Source organism: Naumovozyma dairenensis, chromosome 3 (genome assembly GCF_000227115.2).
Source record: "Naumovozyma dairenensis CBS 421 chromosome 3, complete genome".
Taxonomy (NCBI): Eukaryota; Fungi; Ascomycota; class Saccharomycetes; order Saccharomycetales; family Saccharomycetaceae; genus Naumovozyma; species Naumovozyma dairenensis.
In genome coordinates, this window is record NC_016481.1 from 412,979 (window position 1) to 431,267 (window position 18,289).

At 33.9% G+C, this 18,289-nt stretch overlaps 5 protein-coding genes across 5 annotated transcripts; 3 read left to right on the forward strand and 2 right to left on the reverse strand.

The window, feature by feature from the left end:
- Positions 1-511: 511 nt before the first annotated feature.
- LAM4 (Lam4p) lies at positions 512-5,086 on the forward strand (the record flags this gene model as incomplete). Its single annotated transcript, XM_003669043.1, has 1 exon — positions 512-5,086. One exon carries the CDS (start codon positions 512-514, stop codon positions 5,084-5,086), a length of 4,575 nt encoding a protein of 1,524 aa, XP_003669091.1.
- A 1,387-nt stretch (positions 5,087-6,473) lies between these two features.
- IRE1 (bifunctional endoribonuclease/protein kinase IRE1) lies at positions 6,474-10,799 on the forward strand (the record flags this gene model as incomplete). Its single annotated transcript, XM_003669044.1, has 1 exon — positions 6,474-10,799. One exon carries the CDS (start codon positions 6,474-6,476, stop codon positions 10,797-10,799), a length of 4,326 nt encoding a protein of 1,441 aa, XP_003669092.1.
- Positions 10,800-11,049: 250 nt separating this feature from the next.
- Positions 11,050-12,540, reverse strand: NDAI0C01900 (uncharacterized protein; the record flags this gene model as incomplete). The annotated part of the gene is made up of 1 exon (XM_003669045.1): positions 11,050-12,540. One exon carries the CDS (start codon positions 12,538-12,540, stop codon positions 11,050-11,052), a length of 1,491 nt encoding a protein of 496 aa, XP_003669093.1.
- Positions 12,541-13,201: 661 nt separating this feature from the next.
- On the forward strand, positions 13,202-16,641 carry NMD2 (Nmd2p; the record flags this gene model as incomplete). Its single annotated transcript, XM_003669046.1, has 2 exons — positions 13,202-13,207; positions 13,405-16,641. 2 exons carry the CDS (start codon positions 13,202-13,204, stop codon positions 16,639-16,641), a joined length of 3,243 nt encoding a protein of 1,080 aa, XP_003669094.1.
- A 324-nt stretch (positions 16,642-16,965) lies between these two features.
- On the reverse strand, positions 16,966-18,123 carry PTC7 (type 2C protein phosphatase PTC7; the record flags this gene model as incomplete). The annotated part of the gene is made up of 1 exon (XM_003669047.1): positions 16,966-18,123. One exon carries the CDS (start codon positions 18,121-18,123, stop codon positions 16,966-16,968), a length of 1,158 nt encoding a protein of 385 aa, XP_003669095.1.
- Between the last annotated feature and the right edge of the window lie 166 nt (positions 18,124-18,289).

The window sequence follows — 18,289 nt, forward strand, 5'->3', positions numbered from 1 at the left end:
AGTAAGTAAGCAAGTAAATTTGCATAATACAGAATATGTAAGGGTAAGAGGATAAAGGTACGTTAGTTATAGTGGCATCCCCTCCATATACCTCCAACCCCGCAGGATCCTCACACCACATACAACTACTACAACTACTACAACTACTACAAGGTACAGTTCTTATATGCACACAGTGGGTGGCTACAGGAAATAAGGGCAATATGTACATAGAGTCAGTTAGGGTACCTTTACACTCTAAAATGGAAATAAGAACATGCGCTGGGATTTGATGAGGATTCTTATACTATCCCATACACACATATCCAAAGCTGATATAATCTTTATTTACACTACTCTAGTCTGCTAACTTACATCTAGTCTCACTTTGTCTTTAATCATTTTTCAGGAATACAAATGATACAACGTTTGTGATATCTTTTACATCAGATCTACTTTGGAAGACTCTTTGCCACTGCCGTTGAACGTCATATACTACAAATTCCTATAGCTACTGATATTTTACACAATAATGAGTACCGATAAATACAATAAAAAGAAACATGCATCTTCTTCGTTCTCAAAGAAAGTGTTGAAAAACATATTTCGCCCCTCCAAAAGGAAGGGGAAAGAAGGTACCGATGGATATAAACAGACATCATTACAACATCCTAACCATACAAAGGATAAGCTTCTTAATCATTCTGATAGGACTTTCTCTGCACAAGTCGCAAGTAACCCGAAAGAAAAATACGAAAATAATGAGAATAATCTGCTGCGGAATAACCACATATCATCAAAGGCACCATCATCTAATAATAATAATAATAATGTTCCAATAAAACAGAGTAATTCAAAATTATTGAATAGTCCTTTTAATATCCCAATTTCTATAGATTTCCATAACCACGATCATGATCATGATCATCATAGGCATACTCGTCGGCAAAAATCAATGCAAACTACTCAAAGAAAAAACGTGAAGAAAAATGCAAATTACACATCAAGCAAATCAAGATTTAATAACACATTAAAAAAATATAGGAATTTATCATCGTTACCATCAAAAATTAACAACAATTTAGATGCAGGTTCAAGTATTCTTTCATTACCAAATAATTCAAGCTATAATTCAAATTCTGATTACAACGATAACAATAACGATGAGGATGAGGATGATAGTGATAATGACACGAATTTATTATTGAGAACAAAGTCGAGTAATAATAATGACATGACTAATGATTGGAATTCAAAATATACCGTATCCAATAAATCTTCAACAAATATCAAAAACACTACTAATAGTAATAATAATGGACTATTTGATAATCTATGGACATTGGCAAAGAAAAAATATGATAATTATAAGAATACACATGTTGATACAACAACTAATACACCGCCTATCTCGACGGCCGTGGGGGCCACCTCAACTAAAAAGCCTACATCTGCTGATTTGATGAAAAATTTGGACAATGTGTTATCTTCATCTTCAAGAAATATCGCCAAACCTCGTGCTGATACTACCGCAAGCACGACGCTTATTCATTATGATAAAAATTCCCAGGGCATACGTTCGATCACTTCCCAAAGTACTTTAAACGGACACTCCCTTAAGAAGACAAAAAATACTCATCTACATGAAGGCCAACCACCTACCTCAAAAATAATCGACACTTTAGGTAAAGGTAGTCTGGACCTTGATTATTTTAATCCTAAGATACTGAATAATGATATCATTACAGAAAAATTAACCAAAAATGCTGATAGCAATGCAAGAGACTTATTACAATCAAAATCACATGATACATCTGATCCTATAATATCGACTATTTCTACACCAGTATATTCTATTCCAAAAACCAACAATATCAATAAAAGGAACAGCACTAGTTCGCAATTGACAATTGAATCTTCCCTAAATCACATACCGTCAAAGGTAAATCCAATATCAAAAAAATTCAAATTATTTTCACTATCAAATAATGATGTATCAACACAATCAAATAAAGAAAACGTTCCAGGTATTAATAATACCGATAGCAATGATTTGAATCCAAAACGTCGTCAAAGATCTAAAACAGTTTGCTTTGGTGCCACTGTACCTCCACGGAATTCTTCTTCATCAATAACAACGGTACCTGCAAAGTTATCGTCTTCATATTCAACTTCAAACTCAAAAAGAAATTCACATATAGTTTCATCTCCACATTTAGAAGATTCAAAATTAAAAATGCAAAATACTAGCGCCAATAACTTGAAGAATAATTATAGAAACAACGGTAAGAATATCATGAAATTACCATCAGATTCACATTCACAGTCACACTCAAATTCAATGACTCCAATAAATTTGAATCCTGTCGCTATGGGAATGAAAGTACTTCCATTACCTCATTCAGCTTTAAAATATTCAATTAATAAAGTAAGAAATAGTACTGACATTGCTACTTCTTTATTCACTCCATTAGTGTTACCTCCAAGATTACCATCAACTCCCACAACCAATAATAATAATAACGACACAAATAATACAAATACCAAGACATCATTGAATTTACCATCTTTCAAACCAATAAATAGTAATAATAATAGTGGTATAGATGAAAACTTAGATGAAACAGGAAATAACAACAATACTACTATTTTTAATGATAATAATAATGTCACATCGGAACCTACTCAGAGATTGATAAGAAATAGTGTAATGATTCCTCGTGGTAATGATGGTATTAAATTAAATGACATCAAATTTGCCTCTGACAAGAAAAATTCAGAATTTCACAACTTCTTCAAAGATACAGATATTCAATCTAATGAAAAACTAATTACGGAATTTACATGTGCCTTATCGAAAGATATTCTTTTACAAGGGAAATTATACATTTCTAATAAACATCTGGCATTTTATTCAAATATTTTAGGTTGGATTACTACTGTAGTGATTTCATTCCAAGAAATTATTCAAATTAAGAAAAAGACAACAATGGGGATTTTCCCCAATGCTATTGTTATTGATACTTTAAATTCAAGATATACTTTTGCCTCTTTTGTTCAAAGAGATACAATTTTCAAATTGGTTACAAATATTTGGAATCAATATATTATTTCAAATAGATTGCAAAATACTTCACAAAGACATTCAAATTCAATTGATGATAATACTTCCATGACCGATTACATCACAGACGACGATGAATATGCGGATGATGATGGCGATGATGATAACTTTGAATATACTTCAGATACAGACGTATCAAGCGATTATTGGGTTAAGGAAGATGTTACACAATTGAAAGGTTCCATGAAACAACAACTTGATAGTGATACATTAGGACCTTTAAAACACGAACCGACCTCCTCAAATTATAGTCCTGTATCAGATGAAAAATTAATTTGCGAAACTAATTTAAATGCTCCATTAAGTACCATTTTCAATATATTATTTGGTAATGATACTTCATATTTTGAATCTATCTTGCAAAAAGCTAAAAATTTTGATATTCAACCATCACCGTTACCCAAATTACTCCCCTCTAAGAAACGTGAATATGTTTATACAAAACCATTGACATCATCAATTGGACCTAGCAAAACAAAATGTATTATCACTGAAACATTAGATAATTTCGATCTAAATGATTACATTCAAGTCACGCAATTGACTTCAAATCCAGATGTTCCCTCAGGTAATTCATTCAAAACTAAAACAGTATTTCTTTTATCATGGGATTCAAATAATACAACGAAATTCATGGCATACGTATCAATTATATGGACCGCCAAGAGTTGGATCAAAAATGCAATTGAAAAGGGTACCGTTGATGGTGTTACAGAATCAACAAATTCAATGATTTCAGAAATTAAAGATGTAATTTTACCAAGAATAATGAAAAGAACACGTGGTCAATCAACCTCAATCAGTAGTTCTAAACCACCAATGGTAATTCCATCACTACCAACAATAGGACCACAAAGACATCCTGAAACAAAATTACCGACTCCATTAGAGGCAGGAACGTTTGTTTTACAAAATGGTAAAATTAATGTGCCAATGGGCACAACGTATAAATTACTATTTGGTGAAGATATAAGTTTCTTAAAGAAAATTCTTTTGAAACAAAATAATATTAACATTTCAAATATTCCAAATAAATTCGTCAATGAGGAAAGATCCTATACTTATATTAAAAAACTAAATAATTCATTAGGTCCGAAGCAAACTAACTGTAACGTTGTGGAATCTGTTCAACATTATGATTTGGAAAATTATATCCTCGTTAAACAGTTGACCAAGACTCCTGATGTCCCATCAGGTAGCACCTTCAGTGTGGCAAGTCTGATCTACTTAACTTGGGATAAAGAAGAAACTAGTACGGATATTAATGTTATTACTAATGTCATATGGTCAGGAAAATCATTTTTGAAAAGCGCCATTGAAAAAGGGTCTATTGAAGGACAAAAAGCTTCAATGAAAATATTAGTTGATGAATTAAACTCAATTATTAAGGAAAACCAAGTTGAAATTGCGAAGTTACAATCTGGTAGAGGCAAAGGTAAGAGAAGGAAAAGTAGAGCAAGAAAGTTATCGACTACTAATAAGGAGGATGTCGAAGAAACACCTAGGGTTAAATTTGACTTTATCATTGAGAAATTTAAACCTATTGTGGAAGTTATTAACTCTTTAACAAGTATTTTAGGTGTATCATTTGAGCCAGCCTCCAACAAGAACATTATTATTGTGGCTTCCGTCGGTATATTCTTTTTATTTACACTATTTCGGATATTATTATTTGGTGGACCTAATTCAAATATCATGGTACAAAATCATAAAAGTTTCAAGTTGTTACCCAATGATAAGATCATTATTGATGGGAATGAATATATTTATATTCCAAGGATGAAAACTTTATACTCAGCTTATGAAGATGATCTTAAAGGACATGGAGGCAATAAGGAGAATAATTCCATTGATGATATTATGAAAAGCTCTCAGCAAAATCTGTGGCATTGGATAACGGACCGTGGGGATAAGCATGGTTATCCATATTTTAAGAAAATAAAAAAGTTAAGAGGCTATTCTCAGTTGACAAGAAAAGTATGAGAACTCTAAGGGACACTATTAAGGTAGCAGAGTTTCAATTAAATGAAATGAAGGAAGCTCTAGAGGATATGGAAAGGAAAACTGGACAATTATTGTAACTTCGAGACATATACGTATTATACATCCTGTATTTATATTTACCAGCATTAATATTCATTAACTTATTGGAAATTTTTTTTTATTTAAATCGAAAACTCCGAATGTAAACAAGAAACTTAGCAATTTGCCGCCGATGGCAAAAATTACTCTTGATAAATAAAAGAAGATTGGTAGCAGGACCAAAAATACCAGCGAGGAACGATACCAAAGATAATGTTCTATTCACAAGACCAACTTAAGAAAAACGAAACTTACTTAGAAGAACTCAGAAATTCAAATCAGAAATTGAAAGAAGAATTCATCAATCTTTCAAAACAAAATAACGTGTATGTTATAAATAGTTCCTTTTGCTTTTCTCATGAAAGATGACTAACAGAATATGGACTAATCCAATAAAATAAGAGCAATGACTGTCAAAGAATTAAAGAAGTTTCAAATTTCTCAATTAAAAGAGTACAACGAATTAAGGGATACAGGGATTCGTTTGGCTCAATCAATTGCCAATGAACGAGGTTGCAAGTTGAAAGATATTTTTGAAGAATTAGGGTATGACATGAAGGACAACTAAAGATATTTGAGAACTGCTAATTTTTATTTGCTTATTTACTAAGTTTGAACTTCGTCGCCTGGTAAATTATCCTCTCTGATATGCTATCATCATTGAATCGCAAAAAATATATCCACTGACGAATATATACTTTTCAGGCCTTCTTTCGGATTTTTGGATTCCCAAAAATTTTAGGAAAATCATTTTCGAGAAATTCCGAACACCAAGAATTAATGCATGAGCTACAATTATTTCTCTGTTGGGAACATTGCCGCATGAGTACCCACCAATGCATCTGCGCATGCAACTCTCATATATTGGCTGAGCTAATCTTTTGCTTCTAGCTTACAAACAAAGCTTCGTTTCACTTCTTTTCACTCGAGCAAAAGAGCATATAGCCATTTACCGTTGCCTAACAACATATCTAACGGTAACACTAAACAACTGTGCCAAAATAGGGTACTACTACTCTAATACTTTATTGTTTTATCCCATTCAGGAACACTAGTGCTTACTTATACGTATCATCAAGTGGCGTCATATTACTTCTTTCTCAATAGTGAAGAATAGCAAACTTTCACATTCAGACATTTCCCCAACTATCAATAAGGAGTAGCTTTACGTCCTTCCTGTAATTCTTTAAATCCAAATATTCCTTATTCTTCTTTCACTACCCAAGATCATAAAACCATATTGCCACAACCCACAATAAAAAACAAAACAAAACAATATCTTAATGAAATGAATTGCCTTAAAAGGTTGATATTGGCATCATTAGTGCTAATATTCCAGTACACACATGTAGTATGCGCTTGGAAAGTACCCTTATGGAATAAAGAGAATACATCAATATCGCTTCCTAGTGAAGAACTTATCTCAGAAGTAACACGAACGTCCTCGCCGAAGAGGCTAACCACGCAAACACAATCACCATCACTGGACATGAGATTTGTGTCATACACAGTTCGTTATAAACAAGGTACGAAAATTCTAACTAGTTTAGAACCGGGCCTATATAAAACACATCATATTACAAGAATAACGACCGTAGATGCAAATTATTGGAGGACTAGAGTTCTAAAAGAAGGTGAAGAATTACTTACAGACGAATCAACTGTATCTTCAGATGAAGAGTTAACAACAGTAGCAGAAAAAATTTCCCCTATTTCAGAAGTTAGAGAAAAAAATCAACGACAGACAGAAGATCCTGTACCATCTCTTATACCAACATCTACCAGAACAACTCATAGGCAAAAGGGTAGGACTAGAACTGTTAAATATAGAGGACAGACTCTTACTGCATATCAATCCGAAGGTGAAGATGATAAGGCCTTTGCTGCAAGGCTCATAAAGGCCAGGAAGATTAAAAAAATTGCAAATAATAGACCCCAAAGTAAAATATCCGAAGTCGTTGTTGTGAATACATCCAAAACTGGCACACCTTCGAATAAAAGAATGATAGACGATTACTTAGAATCATCTTTGACGAAGAAGAGAACAGAATCAGTGATACTAAATATACCTACAACAAAAAGTGCAGTTACTGAACGTTCAAAATCGAGGAAGTTTATACGTACCCCGATAAGAAGCACTTCAAAAGGGAAAACTAAAAGTACTGCTAATGCTCTTCAGGGAAAACTCTTCTCATCTCGAAGTTCAGTTTCCACCACAATGGAGCATGCACTGAAGTCCACTTCGCATTTAATAAAGGATCTAATCAGAGAAAAAAAAGAACACTCTTTGAGATCATCCACCATTAAGTCGTTAACTGTACCTTATATGAGGGCTCGTACATTAAATGATTTAACGTTGTCTAATATCCTAATGCGCCCAGATATTGAAGGTGGTTTACATGCTTTAGACCGAGAAAATGGACAGCTATTGTGGTCTATAGAAGCAGAACAATTTCAGCCTTTGCTCGATGTCGTAGAGCCGTCCAGATCTACTATTAATGAAACCTTGATTGTGGAGCCATATGGCGATGGGAACATTTACTATTTTAATGTCCACCAAGGTCTACAAAAAATCCCGGTAACGATCAGACAGCTAATTTTAACTTCTCCAATGCATCTGAAAACTAATATTGTCATTGACGATATGGGTACAATTAAAGAAGACGAAAAGATTTATACTGGTTCAAGAAAAACAATAATGTATACCATCGATGCAAGAAATGGTGAAATCATTTCCGCTTATGGCCCTGGCACCGCCAATAAAGTCTTTAGAAAGGATAAACGTGCCTCTTGCGTCGATGAACATGGTGAAAAGACTTCTACTAATAAATATTGTAAGAACGTTATTGTTATTGGTAAAACTATTTATCAATTAGGTATTCATTCTCTTGATGGCACTGAGTATAATATTACTTATGCATCATGGCAAGCAAATTCCTTAGATGTCCATTTGAATTCGGAGAACAAACTATCAAAAGATGGTATTTTCATCGCTCCATTTAGAGATAAATCACTTCTAGCTGTTGACGCTGATTTTAATATCGCGAGATGGATTTCTCCTAATTTCCCCGGAATCATTGTTGGGATTTTCGACGTGTTTGTCGATGACCAACTTGGTGAAAATGTGCTGGTACCTCATCCGTTCAATTCATTCGAAGATACAGATTTCAATGCTACTGAAAAACTTTATTTAGATCAAACGAAAAATCATTCCTGGTTTGCACTATCTTATGAACACTTTCCCTCATTGGTAAGAGCCGCTCCAATATCAAAATATGAGACGAGCCCCAAGTGGAGAGTATCATCAATATTTGCAAATGAAAACTTATTTAAAACTGCTATCGTTGGTGTCCATAACCTCTTGTCTTCTAATTATGAACAATTTAATGAGAGGCCTGTACATATGGTTGAAGCACAAGAACCACAAACTAGAAAAGCTTTACAATTAGATTCATCATCGAATGACATAAGAATTCCGCCAGAAAATAAGGAACCAGATACCGTTTTATCTCGAGAAGAATTAGAAGAATATAGAGTCAGAATGCAAGAAGAAATCACAAAAGAAATAATGGACAAGTACGATTTCTCCCTAGTATTCGTAGTAGGCAGGTTTATTTACAGAATATTGGAAAGCGGTCTAATTTTACTATCGTCTTTGTTTTTATTAACTATTCTTCAAAAACTGCATCTTGCACCACCTCTTTATGATCTCCTAGCGAAAATGGGATTATTGCCTACCCCAACAAACGAAAAAATAGAGCTGATACCATCACCAGTAGAAGAAGAAATAAAAGAAATCGTGGAAACAAAGGTGAATGTTGGTGCTCCACCGGATGACCATTTAAATATTGCTTTTGAACCTTCAACTACGTCTGCTGAATATTCTATTAATAGCGGTGAAGAAGGCTTTGAATATGTTGGAAAATTAGCCTCGAACAACCCAACTACTGAGAAAAAGAAAAGAAAGAGGGGTTCCAGAGGTAGCAAAAAGAACAAACGTAAAGGACAAAGCTCAAATGTTGAGGTGGAGAGACAACAGACTGCTGAAGAGCAACAAATAAGTCAAAGTCAGGAAATAGATATACAAGGAGTGGCATCACCTGTTCCACAACGGCTATCGTCACCCATCCTTCCACGGATCTCATCACCGATTCCATCACGAGTCTCGTCACCTATTCCACCACGAGCATCGTCACCAGTACCAGGTCAAATACGGAGTATAGATGGTATTAATTATGAGCATGTTCTAAATAACCTGGAAGTGTCAAATAAAATTCTCGGATATGGTTCGTCTGGTACAGTCGTTTTCCAAGGTACATTCCAAAATAGACCTGTTGCCGTAAAAAGAATGCTGATCGATTTTTGCGATATTGCTTCTCGAGAGATCAAACTATTAACTGAAAGTGATGATCATAAAAATGTCGTCAGATACTATTGCTCAGAAACAACTGATAAATTCTTGTATATTGCTTTAGAACTTTGTACATCAACTTTACAAGATTTGATTGAGATGAAAAACCCAACAGATGAACTACGGAGAATTCAGAAACTGCTGGATCCAATAGATATTTTATCACAAATTGGGGCTGGTGTAGCTCACCTTCATTCTTTAAAAATTATCCACAGAGACATCAAACCTCAGAACATTCTTGTTGCGATATCGAAGAAAGCGGCCGCTAAAAATCAGAAAGATACCCAACAAGTAAGAGTCATGATATCTGATTTTGGTCTCTGTAAAAAATTAGACGCTGAACAATCATCTTTCAGAACGAGCTTGAATAACCCAACAGGTACTAGTGGTTGGAGAGCTCCTGAACTGCTTGAGGACACTGCTGGTCAGATTCTGCAAACATTAGATGAAAATAACGAGTTTCATCTTGCCCACGGCAGTCATCATCAAAACAATTCAATCCTTTCGTCAGACTCATTCTATGATCCATTAACTAAGCAGCGACTAACTCGTGCAATTGATATATTTTCCATGGGATGTGTATTTTATTATGTTTTATCAAAGGGGAATCATCCATTTGGTGCAAGATATATCCGAGAGGGAAATATTATTAAAGGACGCTATGATCTTCATGGTTTGAAAAGCACGTTGAGAGATCGTGCCCTAAGAGTAGAAGCGGCCGATCTAATAGAACAAATGATTTCAAATGATCCAAAACGTAGACCATCAGCGTTTGCTGTCTTACAACATCCAGTGTTCTGGTTGAGTGCTAAGAAATTAGAATTTTTATTGAAAGTAAGCGATCGATTCGAAATAGAAAGAAGAGACCCACCTAGTCCATTGCTACTCAAACTGGAGTCACATGCCCGAGTAGTTTTTCCTCATGGTGACTGGAGTCACAACTTCGACAAAGCATTCATGGATAACTTAGGTAAATACAGGAAATACTCTGCATCTAAGTTGATGGATTTATTAAGAGCGTTAAGAAATAAATATCATCATTTCATGGATCTACCTCAAGATTTAGCGCAAATTATGGGTCCAATTCCGAATGGGTTTTACAAATACTTCAGTAGGAGATTCCCAAAACTACTGATGGAAGTATATCATCTAACTAAAGATGAATTATCAGATGATCTTATGTTACATGAATTCTTCGAGTAAAGACAAAGGAAAAAACACATTTACTCCCTAATTTTCAACACACTTTTCATACTGCGATACCCATACACATGCATTTACTTACACAATATACATGAATTTATTATCTATATTTTTAAAATATATTAAAAGTCTTCTTTGTTTTTTTACATAATTCTTTCTATAAGCATTATAGTCTATTAAATAAGATTTGCAAAAAGCCCTCGTACCTAACGTTACTGGAAATTGATACTACTCTTAAATCCGGATCGTCTCATTTGACAGATTTCAAAGTCTTCTCAACGAATATTATAAAGCAGGCTGTAAGCACACATGATGTGGCAAAGATCTCATCAAACCAGTCATCTATTGCTACGTTAGGAACTGTGAACTTCTCACCTAGCAATTCACGTAATTTGGTGGAGACATCGAATGGTAAATTAGATCGTACCATTAACGTTGTGGCAATAACATAGATACCGGTCAATTCCGATACAATGAGATTCTTAATGATCGATGGAGCCTTATGCACTAATTTTGATTTATAAGTAGGAAGTTCATTTACAGTCTCATTATCCTGCATTGCAAACATTGCTAGAACTTGTAATCTTATTGGTAAAAGCTCTAACAGATATGAAATTGTCATATTAACAGTCGACAGAGAACATATAAATAAAGATGTCGAAAGAAGTAACGATATCTGCCTTGTTAACGAGTCTAAGTCATGTTGATAATTGAAGCGAAAAAGGAATATATCCAGAATATTGGCAAAGGTTACAGCCAACGGATCGGAACTACCTTTTTGATCATAGTAGTCTGCACTCATGGGATCTAATGGATTTGTTATCCTTCTGGTTATCATATATGGTATCCTCAGCAGGAATGTGTTCAAAATTTTGTAGACACAGTAGATTATGAAACCTACCTCGAAGATTTGCCTTAAAAGACGAATGTTTCTCGGTTTACGCAATAATGCTTCCAAGCTCCCAACTTCCAGTTGATAATATCCAACTAATTCCATTAGTTGTGTTCTTTCAAAGTTAGTTGTTGGTATAGCGGTTTGATTTTTCAGAAGTTCAATACGACCGATATTTTCATTAATGCTATAAAGATAAATTTTCAATTTTTCCTTGATATCTTCATCTGTAGCCCAGATTACAAATCTTTGATTTATTCTATCATCTACTGATGGGACCAAGGTGCTTTTATTTTTATTTCGAATCACATATTTCCTCCATACATATAAAAATGTGTAGTACGTTGTTGTCACAGTCGCAATCCCTGAAAGAATGGCCATTAAAGTTACACCTGCAATAGATAGTTTTGTCAAAATATTCCTTGTATAGTGGAATGGTCCCACATCAATAAACACCAGTATTAATATCAAAAATAGCATAATCGACGTTGTAATAATAACCAATCTATCAATATCAAATCTATCGTTAAAAAACTTGTTTAGTAAAGATAATAATATTAGAAATGGTTGACATAATATTAACACCAATGCCAAGGATGCTGACACCATCGGCCATAAAAAATTCGTAACAAAGTCAGCTGAGCTGTTCTCAATAGTAGCGGCCTTTATTTGCCATAGAACTATTTCAACAGTAAGGACATAACATACAATTGCTAATGAAAAAATAACTCTAATATATTTTACTATTTTATTTGAGGAAAAGCAATATTCAGTGTAAAACTTTTCAAGAAACGTGTTACTATCAGCGGCACCATTATGCACCAGAGTCTTGTTCGAAGTCCGATACATATTTGCAAACAAATCATCTTTTTAGTTGGTGGAGAAATGCTATTAAAGAGAAACCCCAATTTGAACCATAATATTCGATAAGACCAACGATATACCACAAATGCTGTTAATGATATTGTTATGAGACTCAAAATTTCGTACATTTTCTTCAAATCCAGTGTAGGGTTATGTTCCCTCAATTAGCATGCCTCCAAGTTGGACAATGGATTAAGACCTGAGTAGTACAAGTCTCAGGCTGTATAATAAGCAATTAAACTATTGCTATTCTGATCAAACAGTCCGTCATTTGATCAACTCGTATTTTGCAATACTGAGGCTCTATTTTACTTCTTGATTACTTCATTATTGTTTACTTTTCATAGTTTTTACATCTGAAATATTACCCTGATATCAGGTCTGTTTAGGTTGTTTTAAATTTCAAATGGATAAGCCCTAACATACTTATAGTCAATTCGTGCAGCCCTAAAAGTAACATTTTAGCACATTTCAATAATCAAAGTGATGGATATTTGTATAAACTTTCTAGACTTCGATAATTGCCAAGTAGAAGTTGGGAGAGAAAAGGAAAGGCAGCTATCAAGTACAGTTCTTGAGCACAAAAGCTGATATTCATTGTTTTAAGAAACAGCTTACCCTTCTGTCCAAAATTATTCTCAAAACTATGGACGTATGTGATTGATATCATCGGTTCATTTTGCACAAAGCAACAAAATTCCCCATTTATTATGAAGAGCACCTAATACTAACCCTCATTTCATTAATCTTATCACATCATTGTTTTGTGAGCTCTTTTATTTATTATTTCTATTTAAGAGTTCCGAGCCTATACTTGTGATTCGTTGCGTTCCCTTCAAATAAATATAGAATTTGAGAAGAAAAGAACTACATGAATTGAATACTAGAGCATGGGCTGGTGAGGAAGTCTATCAATTGAAAAGCCAGAAATTGGACTCCAGTATAAAAAGAAATACCGGGTTTATTAAAAAACTGAAGAAAGGGTTTGTCAAAGAATCTACTCCATCTTTATTGAAAGAACTATCAGAACTTTCGCTTGAAAAATATCTATCAGAAGTTATTGCTACAGTAAACGAAGTTTTATATTCCATTTCCAATAAAAATGATGACATCATTTCTGCTGTAGAAATAATAAGTGCGCTACATCAAAGATTCAATCAAAGATTTACTTGTGAGTTATTTCAATTGTTTTTGAATAATTTTGAAAACCCAACGATTGAAAAAAGCACTGAAAAAGAAGAATTACTGAGGATTACTAGGCTTAAGGCAAAAACTAACATATTAACAGAACTATATCTTGTTGGTGTCTTTACGTCATTAGAGAACACTAACTCGAAAGATGCCTTGCCTGCCTATTTACAAAGGAAAGTCCGTAGAAAAGAGCCTATTATATTTAGTGTTTTAAAGGAAAATTTGAACTATAGATTCAAGCTGGGATATACCACTATACTAGCAACATCATTTATTAAACGATATCCTATGTTGATAGAAAATGAAGATACGCCGTTGGACGATATTATCTACGATACAACATTAAAGGCTTCCCTTCAGACCTTATTTAAAGTCTTTTCAGAAGCAGTTTTCACAAGAACAAAAGATTTAAATAAACAAATCAATAAATTAACCAAAGCACATCAAAAATGTCAAATACGAACAGGTAAATCTACGGATGAATATAGTGAAGAACGTGATGGTTTAGTTCCGATTTTTGACAGATTTAAAATTGCATCTGATACTTTTGCTGAGTTCTTCAAAATTGAACCTCTAAACTTGGAGAATGTTAATGACGTAAATGAATCTTTAGATGAAGCTAACACGGCACCTATTGTGGCCAACGCTGGTTCATCGATTGCCGAAAAACTATGGGAAAACGAAGAAGTTCGAAAGTTTTATGAAGTGTTACCAAGTATCGATGAAATTGTAGAACAGTCAAAGAAAGAAAATAAAATCGGAACTGCAGACCAAATTAACTCCTTTTTCCATAGCTTGGATAAAATTGACACAAAAGAAGAAATTGATCAAATATCTATAGACTATTGGACGAGTGGGATTGATAACAAAGCGACAAGAAATAGATTATTAAAATTTTTCATTGAAACTCAAGATTGGAGTAAGATTAAAGTATACGCTCGTTTCTTGGCAACTACAAATAAATATCTACCTGAAGTAACAGAAGAATTTATCAAATATTTGGATAATGGTTTTCGGAGTCAGTTACATTCAAATAGAATTAACGTTAAAAATATCATTTTCTATAGCGAAATGATGAAATTCATGTTAATCCCATCATTTATGATATTCCATAAAATTCGATCTTTAATCTTAAATATGCTTATTCCCAATAATATCGAAATTTTAACAGTGTTTTTGGAACATTCTGGTAAGTTCTTAATTAACAAGCCTGAACTGAAACCACAAATGGAAAAGATGGTACAATTAATCCAAGAGAAGAAAAGGGATAGACAATTGAATTTAAACACCAAGAGTGCTTTGGAAAATATTATGGCATTACTTTATCCACCATCAATGAAATCATTAAATGTTGACAAAAAGGAGTATACACCGGAGCAGCAATTCTTCCGTATCCTAATTAGAAGTGAATTATCAAACATTGATCCAAGGTATGCAATTAAGATACTTCGAAAGGCGCACTGGGAAAATCCAGAAACAACTAGGACTTTATTTTCTTTATTTACCAAACCAGGGAAGATAAATTATCAAAATTTGCCGACAATGGCCAAATTATTGAATGGGTTATTTACCTACCATAGAGAATTTATTATAAAATGTATTGATCAGATCTTAGAGAATATCGAAGGTGGATTAGAGACGAATCTTTATGCTGAAAATAGACATAGAGTAGCAAATGTGAAATATCTAACGGAAATTTTTAATATGGAAATGATTAAATCTGATGTTTTATTAGCCAAATTATATCAAATTTTACAATTTGGGCATCAAAATGGTCAACCCAATCCTTTCTCCTTGAATGAGTTGGACCCTCCAGATAATTATTTTAGAATCCAATTAACAACTACTGCACTGCTAAGTCTGAAAAGGTTCCCAAGTACTTTGCTTAAGAAATTGAAGATATTTCTACCATTTTTTGATTATTACATTTTCACGAAAAATCAACCACTACCTAAGGAAGTCGAATTTAGAATCATTGAATCCCTTGATAATTTGGATACCTTAGGTAAGATCAAGTTCAACAGATCAGGGTCTCTATATGAAAGTGCTCAAAAGTTAGGAACTCTCGTGAGAAAAGTAACACCAGGAACTAAAAATAACAAGAAAGAGACATCGGTGAGGGGTGATTCTATGGTCCAAGTTTTTAAGAATGCCAGATTGCAAAATATGTCCGAGGATAAGGATACTGGAGAAAGTGCAGGTGATTCTGAAGAAGAGGAAGAAGAAAATGATGAAGGTATTGAATTTCCTGATGATTCTGACGACGAAGCTACTTTGAACATTAACGATGATGAGGATACAGAGAGGGTAAGAGATCTTCACGGTGGTTCAGAAGGAGAAGAGAGCGGGGAGAATGATTCAAGCTCAGAATCTAATGACACAGACGACGACAACGACGACAGTGATGACGGAAGCAATGAAGATGAAAGTGATAAAGAAGAAGATTTTAGAGATATCGATGCAGATAGAAATGCAGAATTGAAGAGAATGTATGGAGAATATAAGAAAAAATTGAAAGCAGAAGAGGAAAGAAAAGTTGAAGATGAATTGGAGAAACAATTTAAACAAATTTTACAAGAATCAATGGAAACGCGGAAAACTGAAAAGAGTTCAGGAGGGAAAATTCCAATGATCGGAAATATTCCTAATAAACAAGATATCATACCAATTGCTACGAAGGATAATGACATTGCAAGACAACCAGCATATGTTTCTGAGAAACCGAATAAAGTAAAGTTTACATTCTTGGCAAGATCAGGTAAAAAGACCCAATCAAGACAATTGGAGCTGCCAACCAATATTAAGTTTGTTTCTGATGTCCTCGAGGAAGAGGAAAGATTAAAGTCAGAAAGAGAAAAAATTAGGAAAATTGTTTTACAACGTTCGTTTGATTAAAACAGGAAATTAAATAGGTTGTCCTTTAAAAGTGTTTCCTTCGATCTAGTGGAGATATTTGTCTCTTGGATTCTAAAGTTGGAGTAAGGTTAGGTATATCTGATGCTGTTGCTATTATAATAAAGTCGTAGAAGGTACAGTCTAGTTCCTCCTCCATTAATACTGTCATGGTCATTGTCGAATATACTATGCTTATTACTAGTGTTTTAAGAATATAATAATATGTTATTAATATCGCTCCACATATTTACATACATATATAAAAAGATTATATAATACACGATATGTACGTAAAGTTACCAGTCTTACTTGTTTGTTGGACGTTCATTCCACTTTGACTAGAACTACTGTAATATCATCTTCCTTCCCACCTTTATATAGCCTTCCAGTTAATCTTGAATATTCTTGAGAGAATACACTTGGATAATCTGGATCTTTACTTAAGTTGACAACTTTTGAAACAAAATCTTTCGTCATTGCATTTAGTTCTTTACTAGTTGATAGTTTCTCTGAGTTATCCTTTAAGAATAAACTTATATCATCTGTGGAGATATTATCCGTAACACCATCAGTAGCTAAAATAACAATATCATTCTGGGACAATTGGAAAGAATACTCATCTACATCAGCCGGTGTATTTCTAATGTACGATGTACCCTTCAAACGAGCTTCTTCAAGCAAATGTTTGGGAATAATTGATAATTGGTATGGTGCATTGAATCCAACAGTTTGGAACTTTGTTTGAAAGACTAATTTATAATTTCTAAACACACCACACCATGAATCACCTAAATTTGCTACATTTAAAGTACCATTTTTTTGGAAATGGGCCACGATAGAAGTTGTTCCACCGACTTCAACAATCTTATCATTTTGAATTTTTTCAAACGCAACATCCATAAGATCCTTAGGAGAAATCACATCCGAGTATTTTTGATTCTTAGATGATACTAAAGTCGCAGTGGCTAATTGGTCCATTGCTCTACAAAGCTCTCTTGAGATAGCGCTTGAATCATAGTTTCTTTCTGCCCAACCGCCTACACCATCTGCTACACCGGCGTAAACGTCGTTAGAATCAATGGAAGCGATGAAGAAATTATCTTCTCCCGTAGGAGACATTAAAGAATCTTTTAAATTCTTATATATTTGATCATCTCTATCCTTTGGTTGATATGCAACGAACGTTTTATAATTGAGTGGAGATGATGAGACTTCTGATCCATTTGCATTTGTCGAATTTGAGTAGTTATTATGCGAGTAATAGGACGACGAAGATGTAGAAAAGAAAGATTTCCTTCTAGCTAATTGTGGGAATAATGGCTTCCATGTAGAAGTTGAATGGAATGGAGATTCTGGGAATTGTATTAGTAACCAATGAGCAAGTAACGATAAAAGAAGCAATGCTATGGCAAACCGCGTGAACATACTGGAAGAAAATACCGAGGCACCTCTTAGGGATCTTAGACCAGAGGAAACAAACATTGATACTGGTCAGCTTTATTTTTAATCCGTTTCGTTATCTTTCAATTCCCATTTGAGATTATTATTCATCATCATCATCCTCATTCATTCAAGTTTCTTCACTGCTTCTTGTTTGTTTCATATTGAACAAACTTCAAAACGATAGAAATCCGCTTCGTGTGAAACA